The 25,107-nt window shown below is 38.9% G+C and overlaps 1 protein-coding gene across 1 annotated transcript in view; it reads left to right on the top strand.

The window, feature by feature from the left end:
* The window catches only part of NUS1 (NUS1 dehydrodolichyl diphosphate synthase subunit), a 30,289-nt gene extending 21,488 nt beyond the window's left edge, over positions 1-8,801 (top strand). Inside the window, exons 4-5 of the mRNA XM_040474483.1 lie at positions 3,606-3,705; positions 7,993-8,801. Coding sequence (XP_040330417.1) covers positions 3,606-3,705; positions 7,993-8,083 — 191 coding nt within the window. The 3' untranslated portion in view covers positions 8,084-8,801. The remainder of the gene's footprint in view (positions 1-3,605; positions 3,706-7,992) is intronic.
* The last annotated feature ends 16,306 nt before the right edge of the window (positions 8,802-25,107 follow it).

Raw genomic sequence — 25,107 nt, forward strand, 5'->3', positions numbered from 1 at the left:
GGGCAGAGAGAGAGGGAGACACAGAATCGGAAACAGGCTCCAGGCTCTGAGCCATCAGCCCAGAGCCCGGCGCGGGGCTCGAACTCACGGACCGCGAGATCGTGACCTGGCTGAAGTCGGACGCTTAACCGACTGCGCCACCCAGGCGCCCCGTTTGTCTTAGTTTTAAGAGGTCTTTATATATTTGGGGTACAGATCTTTTTTTCAGTAGTAAGATATGACTTATGAATATTTCCTCACAATCTATGGCTTACTTTTTTTTCCTTAAGTGTTTCATCTTTGGGTGACTGGGTGGCTCAGTTGGTTAAGTGTCTGACTCCGGATTTCAGCTCACATCATGATCTCACAGTTCAAGATTGAGCCCTGCCTTGATCTCTGCACTGACAGTGCAAAGCCTGCTTGGGACTCTCTCTCCCTCTTCTCTCTCCCTGCCTCTCCCTCTCTTCCCCGCAAAATAAATAAATAAAAACTTAAAAAAAAAAGTATTTAGTCTTTATGAAATCCAGTTTATCATTTTTTTCTTTTGTGAATCATGCATTTGGTGTCATAGCTAAGAAATCTTTCCCTAACCCAAAGTCACCGTTATTTCCTTCTAGAATTTTTATCACTTAACCTGTTCTGTTTAAATCTGTGAGCTATGTTGACTTACTTTTTGTGAATGGTGTGAGGCAGACAAACTGAGTTGTTCTTCTGCCATTTTTTTCTCCCTTGAATTACTGTGACTCCTGTGTTGAAATCTAATTTACTATAAATCTTTGAATTTATTTCTGGACTTCTTATTCTCTGCCATTGGTCTGTACTGCCTGTCCCTTCAAATGCCCCAAGGTCTTGATTACCGTAGTGCCTACTAATGATAAACTTTGAAATCATGTCCTTAAAGTCCTTCAACTTTGATTTTCTTTTTTTTTTTTTTTTATTTTTTTTTTAACGTTTATTTATTTTTGAGACAGAGAGAGACAGAGCATGAACAGGGGAGGGTCAGAGAGAGGGAGACACAGAATCTGAAACAGGCTCCAGGCTCTGAGCTGTCAGCACAGAGCCCGACGTGGGGCTCGAACTCACGGACCACGAGATCATGATCTGAGCTGAAGTCGGCCGCTTAACCGACTGAGCCACCCAGGCGCCCCTTGATTTTCTTTTTTGAAGTGAAACAACTTTGGCTAGTCAGGAACATTTCATTTTCATGTAAATTTTAGAATCAGCTTCACCAACCCCAAAGCACCTGGTTTTGGTAGGGACTGAAATGAATCTGTAGCTCAGTTTGGGGAGATTGACCATCTTAACAATATTGAGTCTTGTAATCCATGAACATAGCATGTCTCCATATTTGGGTCCTCGTATGGTTTCTTTTAACAGAGTTTTTAACAGGATTTGGGATTTCTGCTTCTTTTGTTAGATTTATTCCCAAGTATTTTATTCTTTTGGATGCTGTTATTAATGAGATTGTTTGCTTAGTTTTGCTTTTAGATTGTTTGTTAATAATAAATGGAAATGTAGTTTTGTTTTTTTTTTAATATTGATTTTGTATTTTGCCACCTTGCTAAATTCACTTACTAGTTCTGATAGTTCATTTTCAGAGTCTTAAGATTTTTTTTTAATGTTTATTTATTGTGAGAGAGACTGGGGGAGGGGCAGAGAGAGGGAGAGAGAGTCCCAAGCAGGCTCCGCACTGTCAGATGTCACAAACCGTGAGATCATGACCTGAGCCGAAACCAAGAGTTGGACACTCAACCGACTGAGCCACCCAGGTGCCCCTTAAGATTTTTTTTTTTTAATGTGCATTTATTTTTGAGAGATGGAGACAGAGTGTGAGCGGTTGAGGGGCAGAGAGAGAGGGAGACACAGAATCTGAAGCAGGCTCCAGGCTCCAAGCTGTCAGCACAGAGTCCAACGCGGGGCTCGAACTCACAAACTGTGAGATCATGACCTGAGCGAAGTCAGACGTTTAACCAGCTGAGCCACCCAGGCACATCTGTATGATGTTGGCTGCTGGGTTCAGAGTTCCCACCAGTCCTCAAGTCTTCTTGGTTACTTTTCCTTGGTTACTTTCCTCCTCTGCATGTATGCAGTTTCCTCATCAGCTATGGGTACGTGGAGGGCTTAGCTGAGCCCTTATTTTCAGGATCTGCCTGGTAAATTTCTGACCATTAGATTGCCTGCCCTAACTGGGGCCACAACATCAAGCCAACAAGCTGTGTGTTTTCCTCATTTGTTTCCTTTTGAGTTTGCCACTTGGTGCTTTTAGCTGGCGAAACCCTGGGCTTTCATCATTGCCCCCTCCTGCCCACAATCTCCAGTTCCAAATTGAGTCCATATCTTTTGGCCACAGGCATCCAATCTACCAGTTTTGCCATCAGCCCCATGCTGGTAAACCTATAATTTTTTCCATTTGATTGGGGTTAGAGGCATGGGAGTTAGGACCGTTCCCAGGCAGGAAAGACAAAGACCCTTACCGTTCTTACCTGAAACTCTAGCTGGTGTTTCATTTTTTTGTTATTAAAAGAATAATTGTCTGCTTCTGGCCAGTATCCGGTGCCCTTAAATGTTTGGTTTTGTCAGTTTAATACATATTTTTGGGGGGAGGATTCATCACCTTCTTCACACTACCCTTAGCCAGAAATTCCTTCTTGCCATTTTTTATTTAATTTTTTTTTTTTTTTTGAACTAAAGAGAATTTGCTCTTTAGCAGTCAAAGGAATATATATTCTTCTTAGTCCACGCACCTTTACCAATATGGACTTTAAAGAGACTTTTTTATGGAAATAATTCTTAATTACTGCTGGATGAGCCTGTCTAATCTAGTCTCCTTATTTAACAAATGAAACAACTAAGCCCCGGAGAGGTTGTGCAACCGAAAGTTAGTGGCAGAATTGAGGTTATTACAAACTGTTGCAGCCTGGGTTTCTTGGATAATAGCATCTTTTCTGTTCTACCAGTGACTATTTTAATATTTATTTTACTTTATTTTTTAAGCAGTTGAACTATCCTTATCCCCTTTTTTTTCTGAAACCAGGTCTTGTATGGAAACCAGTTTGTGAGACTGAATGGCCATGCCTTTGTTGAGGCAGGTGTCTGGTCTTTTCCCTCCCTGGGCTGGAGCTCTGGAGAAAACATTTATACTAGATAGCTAGGAGTTGGGTTTTTTTGTTATCAGCTATAAAATAAGGGGTATTGGGGAAGGAAGGGTTCTAGTTACTTTTATGGTTCCTTTTCATCTCTGAAGTGCTGTGATTCTATGGCCAGAATAAGCATTTGTGCCCCTAAAGCAGTATGGTTCTCAGGGTGCCAGGAGAACTTGGGAGTCTTGAAAGATGGATGGGGTTTGGGGGCTGTCTGTATGGTTTAGGATGGGAGTGGGCTTACCTCTTCTTATGAGGTAATCCATTCAGTCAAATGGTCTTTAGAGAAAGCGTTCACGTTTGGAAATAACATAGATACTAAAGTATATGTTGGGCAGTGGGGTGGTGGTATGGAAACATATGAGTGAAGCTTGTGAAGAAAACAGATAAAGCATAAAAAGCCAATTTGATGAACAGATTTTGCCCTTGGTCATTTTATTTGTGAGCAATGCATGTTAAATTCCTGTGTATTTCTTTCTTTATAAGGTTCAGATGGTTTCCCCGATCCCGATTTAGTACTGAAGTTTGGTCCTGTGGACAGCACATTAGGCTTTCTTCCCTGGCACATCAGATTGACTGAGATTGTGTAAGTAATTAAAAGTGTACTGACTTTGATTCAATTCAGCAAGTGTTTCTTGAGCCTAGCACTGTACTAGGTATGGTGAGAATTCCGAAAGACTTACAATACTGGTCCTTTGCCTCAGATATTTCACAGTATCAGTGGTAAGATAAAGACTCAGACACAAGAGAGAGTGCTTGTGCAAATATCTGGCATTAATACAAATTTCATAGGAGACGAGTGAGAGAGATATGTCTGTGGGTCAGGGTTGCTGATTTTATGGTGTTGTATTGTTTGGTTTTTTTTTTTTAATTTTTTTTTTCAATGTTTTTTATTTATTTTTGGGACAGAGGGAGACAGAGCATGAACGGGGGAGGGGCAGAGAGAGAGGGAGACACAGAATCGGAAGCAGGCTCCAGGCTCTGAGCCATCAGCCCAGAGCCCGACGCGGGGCTTGAACTCACGGACCGCGAGATCGTGACCTGGCTGAAGTCGGACGGTTAACCGACTGCGCCACCCAGGCGCCCCTTTGATGTTTATTTTTAAGAGATGGAGAGACAGAGTGTGAGTGGGAAAGGGGCAGAGAGAGGGAGAGAGAGAATGAGAGAGAGATACAGAATCTGAAGCAGGCTCCAGGCTCTGAACGTCAGCCCAGAGCCCAATGTGGGGCTTGAACCCATCAGCTGTTAGATCATGACCTGAGCCGAAGTCGGATGCTTCACCAGCTGAGCCACCCAGGTGCCCCCATAGTTACTGATTTTAAAGAAAAGGTCTGACATACTCCAGGGCATGTAAAATGGATAGAATTTTTGTAATTACAGAAAGGGTGAGAAGTAATAGGGGATGATGGACAAGGAAAAAAGAAAAGCTGGGAAGTGAGGAGTGAACATCTCATTTTAGAGAAATCGTGAGGGAACCGGCCCTACCAGAGCACAGAGATTTGGCATTATGACATTAGATGGTAGTACACTTGACCCTGGAACAATGTGGGCATTAGGGGTGTGGACCCCCTGTGCAGTCCAAAATCTGTATATAACTTTTGACTCCTCAAAAACTTAATAGCCTACTTTTGACTGGAAGCCTAATTTAATACATATTTTATGTGTTATATGTATTATATTCTGTATTCTTACAATAAAGTAAGCTAGAGAAAAGAATGTTATTAAGAAAATTATAGGGAACAGAAAATACATTTATAGTACTGTACTGTATCAAAAAAAACAAATCTGCGTACAGATGGACTCATGCAGTTCAGACCCATGTTGTTGAAGGGTCAGCTCTGTAAGATGAAAACAAATAATTTGGGTGTATTGATGCTGGGAAGGTTTTAAGTACCAGCACTAAGAATATGCATAACGGTTTAGACAGGAAGTAGGAAACCACTGAGCCTGTAGGTAGTGTGGAAATGGTGATTTTAGAAGATTTGTTTGGCACCTGTGTACTAGAGTAGATCGGATTTGGGAAAGAACCTGGTAAAGAGACAAGTGAAGAATCCTTGGCTATGATTTAGGGCATAATACAGCACGGAGAATGAAATTGCTTATCTAGAGCAGAGTTGGGTAAACTTTTTATATAAAGGTAAGATGGTAAGTATTTTTGGCGAATGTGTGATCCATACAGTCTCTTTGCAGCTACCCCTCAGCATTGGCAGTATAGCTGAGCAGCCACAGACAGCGCAGAACAAATATGTGTGACTGTGTCGTAATAAAACGTCATTAAAAAAAAAAAAACAGGTGCAGGCTCATGGGCTGTATTTGCTGACCCCTGATTTTAAAGAGACTTAGTAGCCTTAAAATATATTTAAATTCTGAGTCTTAGGAGGAACATTCTATAAATTCTGTCTCTAATGAGAATTATTTATCAAGCATAATTACAACTGTGCTAAAAGTCCGAGAAGAAATGAAATGACTCCTAAGCTGTTAAGCCTAATTATGACGTTACTGAGAGAAACTACAAAGTCAAAGGAGCATTGATTTTGAAAAAAAAAAAGGTTGATTTCAAGGATAAGATGATTTCAAAGCCATAGTCTATTTCGTGGAAACACTTACAAGGGCAGATGAAGATGCAGAATTGGTCCATGGATGAGAAGTCAAGGGGCTAAAAAATGTATATTTAGAGTTTGACAGTACTTAGAAGTAGTAGTAGTTGAGTCTGTGAGAATAGAGGAACTTTCTCAAGTGTATATAGAAGAGCACAGTATCAAGGGATCTTTTGGCCTTTTTTTTTTTTTTATTTTTTTTTATTTTTTATTTTTTTTCAACGTTTATTTATTTTTGGGACAGAGAGAGACAGAGCATGAACGGGCGAGGGGCACAGAGAGAGGGAGACACAGAATCGGAAACAGGCTCCAGGCTCTGAGCCATCAGCCCAGAGCCCGACGCGGGGCTCAAACTCACAGACCGTGAGATCGTGACCTGGTTGAAGTCGGACGCTCAACCGACTGCGCCACCCAGGCGCCCCTCTTTTGGCCTTTTAATAAATGCTCCAAGTTCAGGGGCAAGACAGGGTAAAGGTGTCAAATAAAAAGGCAGAAAAGAACCCGTAGCATTGTAGAGTCAGAAAGGGCTGTAGATCATATGGTCCTGCCTCCTCATTTTGTAGGCGTGAGGAAAATGGGGAGGAGATGTAGCTCTTACTATTGCTTGTAGAAAAGTGGAATTAGAACCCAAATCTCCAAACTCTGGTTTTCCGTATGATGGGTGTATGTTTCTCTTGTTTCTTTTTCTCCAGGGGTTTTCTGAGTTAATTTCAGGTGCCTTGTGCATTGGGCTCCAAGAAAGGTAGCAGTGCTGCTTTGTGAGGTTGAGAGTAGTTTGAAGGGAAGAGTGTGTTTTAGAACAGATACATCTCAGTTTGAATCTTGGTGATGCTTTTCAGTAACATGACTTTGGATAGCTTTTAAACTTCTCTGTATTTGTAAAATGGGTATTTTAATAAGAAGTTGAGGATTTAAGTCAGATAACGGACATCAGATACTGAGCACATAATAAGCTTTCCTGTGGATCTTTGTACATGTGTCTGTCATGGCCCTATCACATTATATTAAGGTTTGCTTTGGATTTGTCTACTGCCCACCAGACCGTAAGCACCTGATGTCTCAACGTCTTAATCATAACATGGAGAAGTGGAAGGGTGGAGCCCTAACAGAACAGACAGGAATGGCAAGACCACTTTGGGGGCAGTGAGGAGGTAGTGGCGCTAAGTGCTTCTTGAGTGATAGGAGACGAAGCTATTGATGAAGAGGATTAAATGGGAAAGACTTAGTCAAGTGGGTTGTTTGAGGAGGACATCTGAATGAAGCAAGCTTCAGCAAGAAGAGTGTCGTTGACTTGTTGTTTGAGGATATCTTGTGAGGTTATCGCTGCAGTGGAGTGAGTAAGATAAAAGGTTGATGGCAGGATTAATAAGAGAAGGAAGTGGAGGAAAAGGAGACTTGTTTCAGAATTTTTGGCAGTTGAAGGAAAAAGCTTATAAGTCAATTATATTTCAGTAAATCTAGGGAGGGGAAAAGGAAGGACAAAGAAAGCCTAGCTACGAGAACCAGCACATGGTCAGACAGGAGTCTGTTCGTGGTAAGTTTGTTCAGTGTTTTTTTTGTGATGTATGTGCCTGGAGCTCCCAGTGCGACTTGTACTCTGACCAGGTGTTTGGCTCTGGTACAGTTTGGAATTCCCAAAGCCTCACAAGAAAGCTGTGTACATTAGAGAATTGTTTATGTCAATTATTGAAAATTATTCTAAGTATTCAAAATACCTAACAGGGAACCTTCTGGCTGTACATTCATTCTGCCCTTAAAGTGTCTTCACATCGCACTGTGATTGCCGCCTTGAGCGAATGGAAATGGTAGAGATGAACGTTCATTTGTTGGTTGCTCACCGCGTGGCTTCGACATGCAGTCGCGTGAGGGTGCTGTGCTGCTCTGCCAGTGCTAAGCCCGGCTTTCATAGACCACTTCACGCAGTGCGGGCTTCGCTCTGGCAGAGAGGACTTCCTGACGTGAACGTGAATGAGATCCTTACAAATAGGTCTCCAGTTCTGCATTGATTTAGACTTCGGCTGATACAGGTTCTGAATCTCTGTCTTGCTACAAGTTGCTTTTCTCTCCTTAGGGAAAGAAGGAGAGATTATTTTGTACTTGCACTGTTTCACAGTGAGTTTAGCTGTCATTTGGTAGAAATGGTTTGACATACTCTGTGTTTATCATTTACTTTCTTCTGTCCTTAACGTCTTTTGGGGTATTTTCCTTCTGGTTCCCCCCTCCACATTACAGTGTATCATCTAATTGCTTTTTTTCCCCCTGTGCTTTCTTTTCAGCTCTTTGCCTTCCCACCTAAACATCAGTTATGAGGACTTTTTCTCTGCCCTTCGTCAATATGCAGCCTGTGAACAGCGTCTGGGAAAGTAGTGATCCCTGGTTGTGTAATTTGATTTCAGGCTTTTGGAGAAAAGGACCCAAGTGACTCTGATGTTTACAAAGCACCTATGAAACCCTGTACACACCTAGTTCATAATCCTCATAATTTATCAACAAACACAAAAAAGTGTCTTACTTGAGAGTAAGGGTATGTGTGAATATGTGTGTGTGTGTGCGCGCGCGCGTGTGCGTGTGTGTGTGCAAATAAATTTATAAATGGGGGAAGTATTGGAGAAGGAAATACATAGATCTGCAACTTTGAGCAAATAGCAGCAGTGTTTTAGGAGCTGAAATTTCAGATTTAAAGACTTCAGCCTCAACTACTTCCCTATTTTTGTGGGGAGAGGAGGGGGTAACTAGAGCTATTTGGTTGTTTTGAGCGGAGGGGAATCGTTTTTGTTCAGTCTTTCCTAGTGACCAAACTTAATTTTTAAGAATAATGTATTGACTTATTAAATGGAACCGTTTTGAGTCTGAGGGATCTCCAGAGGGATGGAGTTCTGTGTTGGTCACATGTTAAAAGTTTGCTCACCTTTGGAGTAGAGGGAATACCTATTTTCAGATATCCGTCCATTTTCATCTCATTATAGATAAACAATGTGACTTGTGAGTGTTGCTCTGATGTCTGTGTTCTGGGTTGTGAAAATTATTTGAAAAAGAACTCTTACTACATTGAAATGTAGAATTTAAAAAATTTAAATATCAGTCAAAAAAAGGTGAAAAAGTTATAATCTTAAAGGATTATAAGTTGGAAAATTTCCTAAAATAGGAAATAAAGTTTGATTCCCTTTTTTATTTGGTGGGCAGTATGTACCCAAAGTTGGTTTAAAAAAAGATTCCCGTTAACTTTCTATTTAAAAGAGCATTTGAAAAGTTATCAAGGGGGGCGCCTGGGTGGCGCAGTCGGTTAAGCGTCCGACTTCAGCCAGGTCACGATCTCGCGGTCCGTGAGTTCGAGCCCCGCGTCAGGCTCTGGGCTGATGGCTCAGAGCCTGGAGCCTGTTTCCGATTCTGTGTCTCCCTCTCTCTCTGCCCCTCCCCCATTCATGCTCGGTCTCTCTCTGTCCCAAAAATAAATAAACGTTGAAAAAAAAAAAAATTGAAAAGTTATCAAGGCAGCTTTTTTCCCCTAAAGTAGTAACCTATTACTCTTTGGAATAGCACATTTAGGTCTATGTTAGTTCCCAGGATTTTTACTCAGTAAATCCTGATGGTGGGGGACTTTGCCTAAAAGATCTTTAAGTAAGATTGAGGCCTGTGTAGGTAATAAAATATTACCAAAGTCTACAAAAGTAATTTAACTTAACCTTACATGTTCTCTTTCATGACAGAGAACAGCACTGGTTCTGTTATTTTTTAAATGAATAAATGATTTTTTGATGTTTAGTATTTCTTCCCTCACTACTGATCCTTGGACAGAAACCATTCTTTGTACTTGATGGACTGTTTTCAGAAAAATCTTAAGTGTACAATAGTTGTCTAAAATTGTACATTTAGAATGGAGTAGCTTAAATACTAGGTCTCAGATGTCTAAAAAATAGCAAGGAAGACTAGGCTTGGAAAGCAAGGTCTAAAGTTGCTTGTCATGTTCTAAAGCTCTGAGGAGGAATAAATGTTTGGACTTTGGACTATAAGACCCCATTTATGATTTTAAAAACTACACTTGAAATAAAATGATTAAACTAAATTTTGGTTCAGTGACATTACTTTGCACTTCATAGTCCTTTGTACATTGTGAGACTTTTTTTAAGTCTTAATTTATTGCTACAAGTTTTGTGTGAAACTATAGCATATCCCTGAACTTTACCAATTTCTGATTTCTGTTCCCCTGTACTGTGATCCATGTTCTGTTGAGGGTTTTTTTGCCTTAGTTTGAGACTGAATTTATGTCTTTTATAAACATGGTATGTGTCTTTTATAAACATTCTGGAATATGTATGGCTTCAATGAATAAATTTAATGGTTCTGGTTGAAGTGAAGGGATTTAATTTTGGTAAAATGAAGTTAATCAAACGTTACCCACTGGGATGTAGCCAAAGTCTCTAAAAGTTTAATGGTTAAGCCTTTGTACTTTTATTTTCTCCTTCCATTTCATAGCAGTGTAGTATTACACATCAAAGTAAATCTGTAACCTGTGACTTGAGTCTGTTATAGTCCTAGAAAGAGACCCTTAACACAAGTTGCTAAGGATTCTGAATTCAGATATAAGCATTCCAGATCCTTCTCCTCATGAGTTTAACTGCTTGTATGGTCTCCACAACTTGAATGGCATTGGTCATTCTGGAGTTCCTGCCAAAATCATCACAAGTTCCACATCATCAGGGCTCCCTGGGCACTCCCAAGAAGAACTGATAATCTTAAAGTTTAAACAAACTGTTATCTTTAGGTGTACTCAAGGTATTTGTCTTTAAATTGTTTCTTCTTGACACCCCTGACAATGGAAAAATTATCAAAGTAAACCTACTCTAAGGATGGCAGGTTGGAGCATAGCAAAAAGTTTGCGTGTTTGAATCCATTCCCAATTCTGGTTGTATTTTGTTTCTTAAAACTGATTACTGTTACAATAGAGTTTGAAAGCTGCTTTTGACGTGAATAAAAGAAATCCTGGTATATTGGGACTAAAGCTTAAGAATACTTGTCTCTGAGAGAAAGGTGTTCTAATGTTAAGGAAACAGTGCCAAATACACTGTGCGTATCTACAGTTTAATCTTTGAATGTATGTTATTTGATTAGCTCCCTCCTGTGTGATGGCACCATGCATAGAGTCAAATCTTTGTGATGTTTTGTATGGCTATAGACTTTGGCAACATGTACATAATGTGTAAAGCAAGTTTTTATGATTGAGGAATCAAATTTATTGAATTTTATTATTGAAAGTTGAAACAACATGTATGTACAAAAACAATAAAAGAATATACTCTTTTCATGGACTATAGTATGTGAATGCTACATTTATTCTAAACATTTAGGGCCTGCAAAAATGTACTGAGAAACTCATGGCTAGATAGCAATACTGTTTTTTTTCCCCGATGGTATGTTTTTGATTGAAATATATTCTCATTTTAACCAGGTTAAGCATTTGGAATCTTAATGGTATTTACTTTTTGCTAGATAACGGCAAGATAAAACTCAGCTTTGCCATTGCTAGAGTTGTCAAAATTCCACAGTAATTAAGATCAAATTGATTTTTACTGAACATGGAATGCCAAGTTAAAAATGTATGTGTGTACTCTTTTAAGAAATTTGACAGTCCTTATCAAACTAGGAAATAGAATGGTAAGAACCATGGTTTGTCTTACATTGCATAGAATATTCGTTTTCTGTGTATCTAATTGCAAGACAGATTTTCATCTGAAATCAGGTTTTTCAAAGGGCACATTTTTAATTTTGGTTAATAGGAAATGCACTTAACAAAAATTAGGGAGAGTTCAGTATAGTTTGAAATAAAACCCAGGAACCAAGAGTAATGTAAGCACTTGTCCAAAAATCCTACTTGATAGGCCACAAACTGTGATAAAATTGGTGGGGAAAGGGAGTGCAGAAAGAATTTGCTTGTGGTTTTATTTATTTATTTATTTTTATTTTTTATTTTTTGCTTGTGGTTTTAAAAAATACTCATTATAGAAAAAAATAGAAAATTTAGAGAAGCTACAGTAAAGGAAAATAATTTCTAATACCATCATTCATTGGTTACATTTTTGGTGACAATCAAATTTTTTTGTACTTCTATTTGAAAAAATGAATTCTGTAACAGGTTTAATAAAGAGATTCTTTTTAAGCTACAAACTATAAATTGAGAGTCTTGCATTCTGTTTTGTATTTAATTATTGTGTCCCGATATAAACAATCACATGAGCACATGAAAATAAAATGGGAGAAATTACAGTCCACATTCAGTTACCCTTAATGAGTATTTAACCTTGATCCAAATTCTTCAAGTAATTTTGTACTCCTCTTTTTTTCCCTCCATCTGTCTTGTAGAGATTTGGGAACTATACATAAATTTTAGCATCTAGATTCATACATCCGAAAGAATGCAAAAGATAAAAATTAGATCTACTCCGAGGTCAGACTATTTGGATTACCTGCTACTGACCGTGTTTATACTTCCCATCATTAGTAGTTTTAATCATCATTTAAGTTTAATGAGGACCAGGAAAACAGGATGTTTGGCTCAGAGAAGGAAAACCTCAGCAAAATGAAAAGATCTGAAGGTAGGGCAGTCATAACAGCATAGTTCTACTTGTATAGAGTATCTAATATTTCCATTCTGATAAAGATTGATTTCAACTGCTCTATCTTTAATGGATCTGGTTCTATGAAGCCTTCCTTTCTTTTTGGTAAATGTATATTTTGCAAGGTTATTCCTCAGTAATAGTTACTCATAACTGCCTGAAATTTCTTATTTTTACAAAATTTAATAGAAAAGTAAATAATGGGAATAGTAACCAACTGTTTTAACCAGAGAGGAATCAATATTTTAATTAGATTTCAGATAATTAAACAATGGAACATCAAGAAAAATGTGGAAGTTACTTGACAGATATTTGACAGCATTTGTCTAGAGCAGTGGTTCTCAACTGGAGTGATGACACCCCCCAGTGGACATGTGGAAACATTGGGAGACATTATTATTTGTCACAACAGGGGGCATACTACTGGTATCCAGTGGAAAGAGGCCAAGCTAGGGGTGGTGATGGATAGTGCCTAAAATATGCTGTAGCATAACTTTAAAAAGCAAATCAAGTTTACTTGAATCTATAGTTCATGGTTTAAAGATGAAATACACATTTGCTTGTATATGCATATTTTAATTCTGTGAAATGATACGTTAGCTTCTTTCCATGCACGAGTTCTCATTATTTTCACATTTTTCCTTGATGTTTTGAAACACCAGTTTCCCAAAGCCTGTCAGCTTGTTGTCTAAGCTTATTTAAAAGAAAGCAGTGTTTTTTGAAAGATGGTAATGCTTTACCCATGTATGATGTTATAAGAAATTCCATGCTTCAATTACCTGTTGTATAAACATCAAATTAGCAAATTTTCCCCCTTAATCTGCATGTAGTTGATTTCCACATTATAACCACCTAATAATGTTCTTAAAAATGCTTGTTGTTGGGGCGCCTGGGTGGCGCAGTCGGTTAAGCGTCCGACTTCAGCCAGGTCACGATCTCGCGGTCTGGGAGTTCGAGCCCCGCGTCAGGCTCTGGGCTGATGGCTCGGAGCCTGGAGCCTGTTTCCGATTCTGTGTCTCCCTCTCTCTCTGCCCCTCCCCCGTTCATGCTCTGTCTCTCTCTGTCCCAAAAATAAACAAACGTTGAAAAAAAAAAATTAAAAAAAAATGCTTGTTGTAACATCCTGTGCTTGTTTTTGAGGTCATATTTCCAAGAGTAATGATTAAACATTGTTATTTTTTTATAATTTTTTTTTAATGTTTATTTTTTTTAATTTTTTTTTTTAACGTTTATTTATTTTGGGGACAGAGAGAGACAGAGCATGAACGGGGGAGGGGCAGAGAGAGAGGGAGACACAGAATCGGAAACAGGCTCCAGGCTCTGAGCCATCAGCCCAGAGCCTGACGCGGGGTTCGAACTCACGGACCGCGAGATCGTGACCTGGCTGAAGTCGGACGCTTAACTGACTGCGCCACCCAGGCGCCCCAATGTTTATTTTTAAGAGAGACAGAGACAGAGTGCAAGCTGGGGAGGGGCAGAAAGAGAGAGGGAGACACAGAATCTGAAGCAGGCTCCAGGCTCTGAGCTGTCAGCACAGAGCCTGACGTGGGGCTCAAGCCCACGAACTGAGATCATGACCTGAGCTGAAGTCGGACGCTTAACTGACTGAGTCACCCCAGGGCCCCCTTTTTTATTTTTAAGTAATTTATCTGGTGGCCTTTTTTAGTCTTCTGAAAGTGATATTCAAGTGGCTTCAATCTAATGTGATTTTCCTAAATATTACCTGTAATTCAAATAAGTAATTGGAGTGCTTCTCATAAAGAGTTTTTTCTTGGCCTGGAGAAAGATGACTTCTCTGAGGGAAAGTTACAGAGAAATAAGCCTGCTTTCATTCAGGTGTACATGGGATACATATGTGTACGTAGAAATAGTCCCGCCAAGTCTGTCACTGGCTTTGGAGTGTGAGATGCAACACCAAATATAAAGCATTAGGGAGATGAACAGGAATACACAAAGCATCTCCAGGCAAATAAATGATTTCATTAAATATTAATTTATGAGTTACTTGGAAGCAGAAGCTCATCTATGCGTAAATATGCAGAATACCTAATTACTTGCAAAATCAGACGCTATCAGATGTATTCTGAGGTCCTCAGCGTACCAGGTGGAGAAGACCAGCCATGATGCTCACAGAATATCAATTAGTGGTGCTTTTAATTAATTTAGAAGAAAATCATCGCTGACCTGCTGCCTACTCATGCGGGCCCAGGCGGGGGAAAAGAGAAGTTAAATAAATGAGTACGTGTGCTTTGGAATGTGAGTTTTTGTCATCATAAAAAAAGAAACAGATATCACACAAAAACCAGTACTACTTGAGTCCTGAACTGGTGATTATGTCCAAGAATTCTCTGGAATTCTAGTATTTTCTAATCTAGCATGTTGTCCGAAAAGATGAACCTGAAACTTGCTAGTTCGGCCTGGTTTGAAGAGGGCTTCTCCAACCTAGATGTCAGCATCATTCCTTTTTACCTCAAAATTTCTGTCTGCAAGCTGTGTGAGGAAAGGACGTTTCTTCGTGTCACAACTAATCCTCACACTGTACCTCTGATACCATCTCTTCCTCTCTTCAGGACCTTTGCTTTTTCCTTCCCATTTTCAGTCACTGTCTGCTAAATACAGGGGATTCTTTCCCTGAGTTACAAATGTTACATTTCTAGTTTCTGGGATTCTATACTCTCCTGTATACTTGGAGTTTATGATTCATTCATTTTCCTAAGAAATGAATTCTAGAAAGACCCAGTATTACTTCCCTAACCTGTTTTTGTTGTTTAATTTAAAAATCTGCAGACCAGGGTGCTTGGGGTGGCCCAGAGGCTTAAGTGTTGACTCTTGGTTTCAGCTCAGGTCATGATCTCAGGGTTTGTGAGCTTGAGCCCTGAGTTGGGCTCTGTGCTGACAGCAGGGAGCCTGTTTGCAATTCTCTCTCTCTCTCTCTCTCTCTCTCTCTGCCCTTCTGCTTGCTTACTCTCTCTCTCTCTCAAAATAAATAAATAAACTTAAAAAAAAAAACCTGCCAACCATTATGGCCATCTTTTTAAAAAATGTTTACTTATTATTATTTTTTAATCTTTATTTTTGAGAGAGAGAGAGAGAGAGCAGGGGAGGGGCAGAGAGAGAGGGAGACACAGAATCTGAAGGAGGCTCCAGGCTCCGAACTGTCAGCACAGAGCCTGACGCGGGGCTCGAACTCACAAATTGTGAGATTATGACCAGAGCCAAAGTTGGACGCTTAACTGACTGAGCCACCGAGGCGCCCCGTATGTGTATTTATTTTTGAGACAGTGCAAGTGGGGGAGGGGCAGAGAGAGAGGGAGACACAGAATCCAAAGCAGGCTGCTCTGCGCTGACAGCAGAAAGCCCAGAGGTGGGGCTCGAACCCACCAACCGTGAGATCATGACCTGAGCCGAAGTCGGATGCTCAACCAACAGCCACCCAGGTGCCCCATGGCCATCTCTTTCATTCCAGGTATTATGCTAGATACTGAGGGTATGAAGACAAATGACAAAGACCCCACCTTAGCACATACAGTGTGAGATTAGTCTTGATAAGGAGGAACACTTTTACCCCAGAGACAGGTCAAGATATAACTCGCGGGAAATGGGTGCCTAAGTGGATCATCAGGCTGCAGTGTGATAAGCAAAATCATGGTCACTTTACCATTTTGGAGTAAGGCTAGTCTACTCCAGGGCAGTGGTTGGAAGGACAGGAAAGGATTCAGGAAAGGAGTCTGAGCTGCATAAGAATCGCTTATTGGCAGTGAAGGCAGCTGGGGTACGTCCGGCATCTCAGGAAAGCAAGACGTGAGCATGGGAAGCAACAGTTGACAGTGGAATATAAAGTGTGAGGCAGAAAGTAGTAACAGGGAGGCTCCAGAAGGGCTCGGTCTTGAGTGCAGTTTAAAAGCTTGAACCCCGGCTGTAGTAGGCAGTAGGTGAGGGAGTGAAACGGTCAGAATCGCACCTTGCATAGTTCTGGCAGCCATGGAAAGGAGTCCTGGGAGGGATGATACAGAGACAGAGCACTTTGGGGACAAGGAAACCAGCCTTCAGGCCCCTCTCATGTCCACATGCATTCCTCCAACAATCTCACCCATTCTCACGGTTCCCACTACCACTTTACATAAATAGCTCAACCTATATTTTACCCACCATCACTACTGACTCACTGATGCCTAATTCTACCACATGTTGAACATCTTCACATGGAGGTTTTCCGGACACCTTACACCTCTCACCCCGTTCTCCCTCATTCCCCTTCCCCCATGGACTTTCTGATGCCTCTCTCTGCTAGTTCATCTTAAATCCACCCACACTCCCTCTCTTTACATTTGTAATACCTATTTCTTTGCCCCCCAATTCACTTAACTGTCCAATTTTTATCGATTCTTCATTCCCCAAACTTCTGGCTTTTTTTTTTCTCCAGTTTCCATGCTCGAGACTTTAGCTAAATCGTTATGTCCTCTTACTAAACCATCACGCTAATCTCCCAATAACTATCCAGCTTTATATTTCCCTTCTGATGCCTTCTATAGACTAGTATCAGAAGAATTTCCTAAAGCATAGTTTTGCTTTCTTTGTTCCCCAAGTTAGGTCCTCCTATTTTCTAACCAGTAAATTCAACTGTTATACTGCCGTCCAAGAATCCTATATATGAGTCCAGGCATTATGTTTAGCTATATTTCCTCTTACTTTAAAAAAAAAACACCCAATAGTCCAGCCATGAGGTACCACTTCCTATCTCTTAACTTAATAATCTCCTGCTTCCTTTCATTTGCTCGAATTGTTGCTTTTAATTGGAATGCTCCCCTTCTGTTTCTGCCTGCCACAGCAGTTTTCATTCTTCAAAACCCATCTCACCAGTGCTACTCCTTCCATGATGTCGTTTCCATCTCTTCAAACTAGATACAGTGTTGTCCTCATCTGGCCACCTCCCCCGGAGCATTTTCCCCCTTTTTGATGGACTTACATCACAATGATATAGTAATTTATATATCCCTTTGGTCCTGTACAAATGTAAGCTTCATGAGAGCTGGGACATTATCTATCTTGCTTAACCCCATACTTGGCACATACTAGGTTCTCAATAAATATTTTTTAATGTTTTAAAGATTTTTTGAACAGAAATTTAATGTTATTATTATTTTTTTCATCTCCTGCCATATACAACATGGTGCTTGGCATGAAGTAAGAGGTAAATAAACTGAAATAACTCGGTGTCTTGGGATCTCCTATGTATATACTACCATATTCACCTTTCTAAAACGTTCTTTTCATATCACTTTCCTACCCACAGACCTTCCTCTAATCTATGACATAAAGGCAGACTCTTAAAACAGGCATCCAAAATCCAGGATACCTAAGTCCAAGTACTCAATCTCTTCTGAAAAGTTACTCTATTCATTGTTGACAACCATCATTGTCTGTTGGGGGCCGGTCTCTTCCTTGCTGCCTAAATAAGCCATGGCCAACGTCATGACTAGGATGCCACAACATCTTCCAAACCCATGCCCTTCCAAATTCTATCCATCTCCATAGTTGCACCCAACTCAAGTTTTATCTCAGTTATATTGTCTTGCCTCACCATTGTAGGCTCTTTCTCTTCTTCAGTATGGTTTAGTAGAAATAGCAGGGACTCTGGACTCCGTTAAACCAAGGTTTGAAAACCAATTTTACTGTATGATTGTGGGCAAGTTACCTAACCTCTACGAGACTCTTTTCTTATCTGTGCAGGAACAACAAAGTGGTCACAAAGTGTGGCTATGGGTTTAGGTGAAATACTATACCTAAACCATCCTGGCACTTAATACATGCTAATTTGTCCCCTTCTTTTTTCAGTCATTCTTGAGAATGGACATTATTGTATTATTGATCATCTTTTTATTTTTTTGAGAGCAAAAACTTTCCCCCATTATTAAAAAAATATTTTTTTAAGTTTACTTACTTTGAGAGAAAGTGTGCATGTGCGCACATGCACGTTGGGGAGGGGCAGAGAGAGAGAGAGAGAGAGAGAGAATCCCAAGTAGGCTCCACACTCAGTGCAGAGCCTGATGCAGGGCTCAATCTCTCAACCATGAGATAACAACCTGAACCAACATCAGGAGTCAGATGCTTAACCGACTAAGCCACCAGCTTGGTACTAAATATTTTCCATACAAGTTTTCAAACTTTAAAAATGTTGAAAGAATGGTACAACAAACATCCATATACTTTCCATTTAGATCCAACAATTGTTAAATATATTCCAGTATGTAATTTATCTATGTATCCATCTTATGTGTACATAGATAGATGTATAGTTAGATGTATGTATACATACCTACACTGTATATATACATGTGTGTGTGTGTGTGTGTGTGTGTGTGCCCATGTGTGTGTATACAAGTGTATATAGTAGTCCCTCCTTGTCTGTGGAGGATACATTCTAAGACTCCCAGAAGATTCTTGAAACTGCAGATGGTACTGAATCCTATATATGCTATGTACTTTCCTATACATACAAACCTATGGTAAAGTTTAATTATAAATTAGGCACAATAAGAGATTAACAACAATAACTAATAATAAAATAGGACAATTATAACAATATACTGTAATAAAAGTTATGTTAATGTGGTCTCTCTCTCAAAATATCGTATTGTATTCTACTGAGCCTCCTTCTTTGATGATATGTAAGATAATAAAATGCCTAGGTGAGGTGAATGATGTAGGCACTGTAATGTAGTGTTAGGCTACTATTGACTTTGTGATCATATGTCAGAAGGATTACCTGTTTCCAAATGGGACTACTGTAGTTTCTTTTGGTGAATAATTTGAGAGTAACCTGCAGACATAAGACACTATACGCCTAAACACTTCAGCAAGTATGTCATAAGAATGAAGACATTTCCCCACATAATCATATTATTCTTTTTTTTTAATGTTTATTTATTTTTGAGAGAGACAGAGACAGAATGCAAGTGGGTTAGGATCAGAGAGAGAGGGAGACACAGAATCCGAAGCAGGCTCCAGGCTCTGAGCTGTCAGCACAGAGTCCAACGTGGGGCTCGAACTCATGAGCTGTGAGATCATGACCTGAGCCGAAGTCGGATGCTCAACCAACTGAGCCACCCAGGCACCCCAATCATATATTCTTATATTTCCCTGACCCATACCCAGAATGCATCTTTTAGTGGACATGGTATTTAGAAACCAAGAAATGGACAAGAGGTGTGCTTATTATTACTGTCATTGCTTCTAGGTCCTTTCATGGAACAGAGGTAGAAAATAAGTTTTGGTTTTTTTTTTTAACCACGAGGCAAAATTGATATTTCCAATATCAGTGGGTTTGTTCTGCATCTTACTATTTTTACTTATACTGGAAATATTTCTTTGCTATGACATAAAAATCTTCCTAATTATGGCTACATGGTACTGTGTTGTTTGGATGTTCCATAGGTTATTTCAAGTAGCCCTATTATTTGGATTGTCTAGTTCTTTGCTATTACAAATAATACCATATATATTCTTGTGTGCAAGAATTTTATTTATAGAGGTAGAAGTAGGGTTATGATTGCTGTGTCAAAATGTAATTATTGCTAAATCCCCTTTATGGGACCTTTCACTTGCAATATATAAGAGTGCCTATTTCTTCAGAGTCTATGAGCAACTTCTAGATTTTTGCCAGTTTGATGGAGGGGAAATTTTTTGTAGTTTTAATTTGCATTTTATGGTAGATTGTGTTTCCAAAGATGGCTGTTAACAATTCCCACCCCCATGCTTTTTTTTTTTTTTGACAATGTTACCTTGCCAATTTTCCATAAGGAAGTACAATCTGTTCCCCCTTTCCTTGACAATGGGCTGACCAGTGTGACTATGATTAATCACCAGAAGTGACACTGTGCAACTTGCAAGCCTGAACCTTAAAGATCTTGCTTCATTTTCCTTGCTTTTGGAGCCCTGAACTGTCACATAATGAGGTCTACCTTACTGGAGAGGTCACATGAAAAGAGAGAGAGCGAGGGCAAGAGAGAGAGAAAAAGAAAGAGAGTGAGAGGGAGGGAAGGTGCTAACTCAGTCAGCTCTCAGGTTGTTCTAGCCATCCCAGACAGGTGGGTGAAGCCTTCTGGGATATTTCAGTACCAGCAGAACCCAGCTGATGTGGTCTCAGGAGTGCCCCCAGGCCACGTGGAGCAGAGTTATCCAGCTGAGCCTTGCTTAAGTGTCTAACCAATAGAATCATGAGCAAATAAAATGGCTGTTATTTTAAACCAGTGAGTTTGGGGGCAATAGAAAACCAAAACACATTTCTCTTATTACAAATAAGGCTGACAACTTTTTCATAGGTTTATAACCCATATCCTTTCTTTTTATCTGTAAATGTACATGTCTTTGTTCATTTTTAATTCTGTTTTCTAGTATATGTTTTCCTCTTTTTTATGAGCTCTTTACAAATTGGGGATGTTTGTCCTTTGTCTGTAATATAAATTGCAAACCCTTTCATTCCAGTTTATCATACCTTTTGATCCTGTTTTTAGCTTTATCTTTTACATGCAAACATTTTTTTTATTTTTATGTTGTTTAATTTATCAATCTTTTTTAGGTTCTAAATTTTTATTTATAGTTAGGCAATATTTCCCCACTTACAGCTTATAGAAAAATTCACCCTATTTTCTTCTAGTATTTCTATAGTTTCTTGCTCTCCCTCCCTCCCTCCCTCCCTCTTTTTCCAAATGGCTAACCAATTGTTACATTTTTCCCAGGTCCATTTTTTGTCCAGTGATTTGAGATGCCATGTTTATTGTACAGTAAATTTTGATTTGTCTTTGGATCCATTTTTGTACTTTTTAGGTTCCATTAGTCTGTTTACCCATGCACCAATACCACACAGTTTTGATTGTACTGTCTTTAATATTTGATAAGGTTTGGCATCCCTACTGTCCTTTTTCAGGATTTCTGAGCTATTTTTGCTTACTTACATAATTAACTTTAGACTAAGCTTATTTACTTCCAGAAAATAACTTATGTTTCTTTGTTATTTTTGTTGTAGTTGAAATTTATACAACTTGGAGAGAATTGACTTTTTTATGATGTTGAACGGACTTTCCAAGAAGAGGAGACATCATTCCATTTTTTCAAGTTTACTCATGAATTTTTCAGTCCTTCACAGTTGTTTAAAATTTTTATTCCAGGGGTGCCTGGATAGCTCAGTGGGTTGAGCGTCTGACTTTGGCTTAGGTCATAATCTCACAGTTTGTGGGTTCAAGCCCCACGTAAGGCTCTGTGCTGACAGCTCAGAGCCTGGAGCCTGCATCTAATTCTGTCTCCCTCTCTCTCTGTCACTCATGCTCTGTCTCTCTCTCAAAAATTAACATTAAAAATTAAAAAAAAAAAAAAGGGGGCGCCTGGGTGGCTCAGTCAGTTAAGCGTCCGACTTCGGCTCAGGTCATGATCTCACGGTTTGTGAGTTCAAGCCCCGCGTCAGGCTCTGTGCTGATGGCTCAGAGCCTGGAGCCTGTTTCAGATTCTGTGTCTCCCTCTCTCTCTGACCCTCCCCCATTCATGCTCTGTCTCTCTCTGTCTCAAAAATAAATAAATGTTAAAAAAATTTTTTTTAATTTTTAAAAAATTAAAAAAAAAATTTTTTAAATAAAATAAAATAAAAAATTTTTTATTCCACGTATTTCAAATTTATAAGTTTATTTTTGTAAGTATTTAATTTTATTTTTTCTTTTTCTTGATTTTTATGTTTATTTTATATTCTACTACCTTACTGAATTTTCATATTGTTTATATTAGTTTTGCTTTTGTTTTTCTTAGGTTTTCTAGGTATTCTATCACATAATCAGCAAATAGAGATAATTTTACCTCTTCCTTTCCTTTCTTTAGCTGTTTGTTTTTTTTTCTGTTCTAATTTTGTTGGCTAATATCCTCAATATAAAGAGTGGGGGAGATAATGGTAATACATTTATTGACACAATTTCCCTGTAAGTCTATGCACTGCAATGGAGAGAGTCAGCCTAAGACATCCAAATTCATGTTCGAACAACCCACCTAAAGCAGTTTATAGCTCTGTAGCACTGCTACATATTTCACTTTTCTAAACAAAATTCTCAGTACTGATGACGCTTTCTAGTTTTCATTTGCTCTAATATCATAAGTAAGAATTATTTGGCAGCTTTATCAAAAGAATATGGCCACCCTAGCCAACAATTTAAAAATGTAGCTGGGTGCCTGGATGGCTCAGTCAGTTAAGCGTCCGACTTTGGCTCAGGTCATGACGATTGGTGAGTTCCAGCCTTGCATCTGGCTTGATGCTATCAGCACAGAGGCTGCTTCAGATCCTCTGTTCCCCTCTCTTTGCCTCTCCCCTGCTCTCTCTGTCTCAAAAATAAATAAAAATTAAAAAAAATATTTTTCAGAGCTCCTGGGTGGCTCAGTCAGTTAGGTGTTGGACTCTTGGTTTCAGTTCAGGTCATGATCTCAAGGTTCCTGAGTTTGAGCCTGCATTGGTCCCTGCTCTGACAGCACGGAGCATGCTTGGGATTCTCCCTCCCTCCCTCTCTCTCTGCCCCTCCCCAGTTCACACACTCTCTCAAAATAAATAAACTTAAAAAAAAATGTAGTTTCAAAATTACTAAAGAGCAAAATGACAAGCTTTAGAATAGGAATATTGTATTTTTATTATACAAACAAGTTCTAATGACCAGGCAGCATGATCTAATGATCAGGCCTGCTAAAGCAGCATGTTTTAGGAGGAAACTACCAGAGACAGACTAAATAATATTCAAGGGATCCCATGCTCCATTCAGTCTAGAGAAATGCACAGAGCTAAATATATGAATGCAGGGCTAAATATTCTATTCCAGGAGGACAGTTGGATTATTTTGCTGCTAGGCTGCATGAGTAAGAACGTACTGGACTTCCTGCTGGTGTGATCAGGGCCAAGGAGAATGTTGACATCAGTCTTATTCTAATAGCTCAGACTTTGAGTCCAGGTATATTTATGAGGGTGTGGGTTGAAGTAGCTCTCCTTTTTTGTGTTCAGGGACTGGGTCCAAGTCCTATGTGGTAAGCTAATAGCAAGATTTACCCATCTCTGTCGTGGTATAACCAGAACACAGGGGTCCAAGATTTGGGGTTGACTGGGAATGATTCCCTTAAGCACAAGACATAGCCTATGTCTGTGGAATTTTTCATATTCCAATTCCGTCTCTAAGAACCAGTCTCTAGGAAATCAATACTAGACAAACTAACAATTAGTCCTCAATTTGCATCACAGGAAGACCATTATGTTGTCACTTCATATGTATTTCACTATATATTTACATAAAAATCTGTAAACATTTGAAATGGTTTCCACTGATAAGTCACCATATTATGATTTGAACCCAGTCAATTGTGAGAAAGTTACTTTTGACTGTAACACTTAAATTTGGATGTTTTTAGTATGGAAAAAGAGGAAAATACAAGTTATCTTTAAAAGGAAGTAAGTGCTTTGAATATAAAATTTGCTTCCCTGAGGGCAAAATGTAGTTTGCTTACTGCAAATAATTTTCAGGCTACAATATGCTTCTGCAAAATTTCTAAACCTAGTTTTTATTATAATTCAATTGATCTAACAAACAGCAGTAGGTAAAACAATTTTGATATATTATTAAGCTATAAACTGATTCAGAATAGGAAATCAGAAAGGAAGAAACTTTGGGGATCTGTGAAGATGGTTTTTTAATTAATTTCTTCATCTATTTGAAAGTAAAATACAAGTAACTGAAAAAATGAAATATTGATAATCCTTTTGTTTCATGCTTCCTAAGCTTTCATAATTTATATTATTTTTTTATTAAGGAATACCTATATAGTAACTATATTTTATATTAAAAGAGCCAGAGTTTTATATTTTCTGTGTATGGCATTATTTTATTACTTATATAGATTTTTTTTTTAATTTTAAAATGTTCTATATGATTTTGCATTTTTCTTTGATTAGCCATTAAAAAACTCAAATGTGTTTGGTATTTTCATTGACTACAAAAAAATAAATTTCTGTTGGTTTAAGCCACCAAATTTGTAATTTATTGCAATAGCCACAGGAAACTAATACAGATGGAAAATATGGAAAAGTTATTAAAGTGATTATTAAATTTATTATGGTGGTAGAAAATAGCCTGACTGGTTAATGTAGATGTGTCAACTGATGTGGGTATGTCAAATAAACTTACAAGTAACCAATTTGTCTTTCTATGTAATTAATATTTAAAATATTCATGTAATCTGTAACTATTTGTCTATATAATCTCTGAATTGATTCAAAGTATTGTGCTAATATACTTAAAAGTTTTTAAGACAAATTGCTTAAAAGGCAGAGTTCATTTAAGGCTGAGGGGAGTGTGAATTTGGCTTTCTCAGTAGGTCATTGAATGGACAGCATGAAAATTACTTTTTCTTCTTTTTTGATTTTTATTTATTTTTGAGACAGCACGAGTTGGGGAGGGGCAGAGAGAGGGACACAGAGGATCCGAAGCCAGCTCTGCATCAACAGACTGATCAGCAGTGAGGCTCAAACTCACAAAACTGCAAGATCATGACCTGAGCTGAAGTTGGATGCTCAACTGAGCCACCCAGAGCCCTGAATATTACTTTTTGAACAAATAGTTATAAGGTGGATGCCAGTCTCATGTTACTATGTCTAACAGTTCAAAGATGTATTGGATAGTCAGCATTTCTTTTTTTTTAAATATATTTTTTAATGTTTATTTTTGAGAGAGAGACAGAGAGCACAAGCAGGGGAGGGGCAGAGAGAGA

The sequence above is a fragment of the Herpailurus yagouaroundi genome, unplaced genomic scaffold (genome assembly GCF_014898765.1).
Source record: "Herpailurus yagouaroundi ecotype Mexico unplaced genomic scaffold, PumYag 139, whole genome shotgun sequence".
Lineage (NCBI taxonomy): Eukaryota > Metazoa > Chordata > Mammalia > Carnivora > Felidae > Herpailurus > Herpailurus yagouaroundi.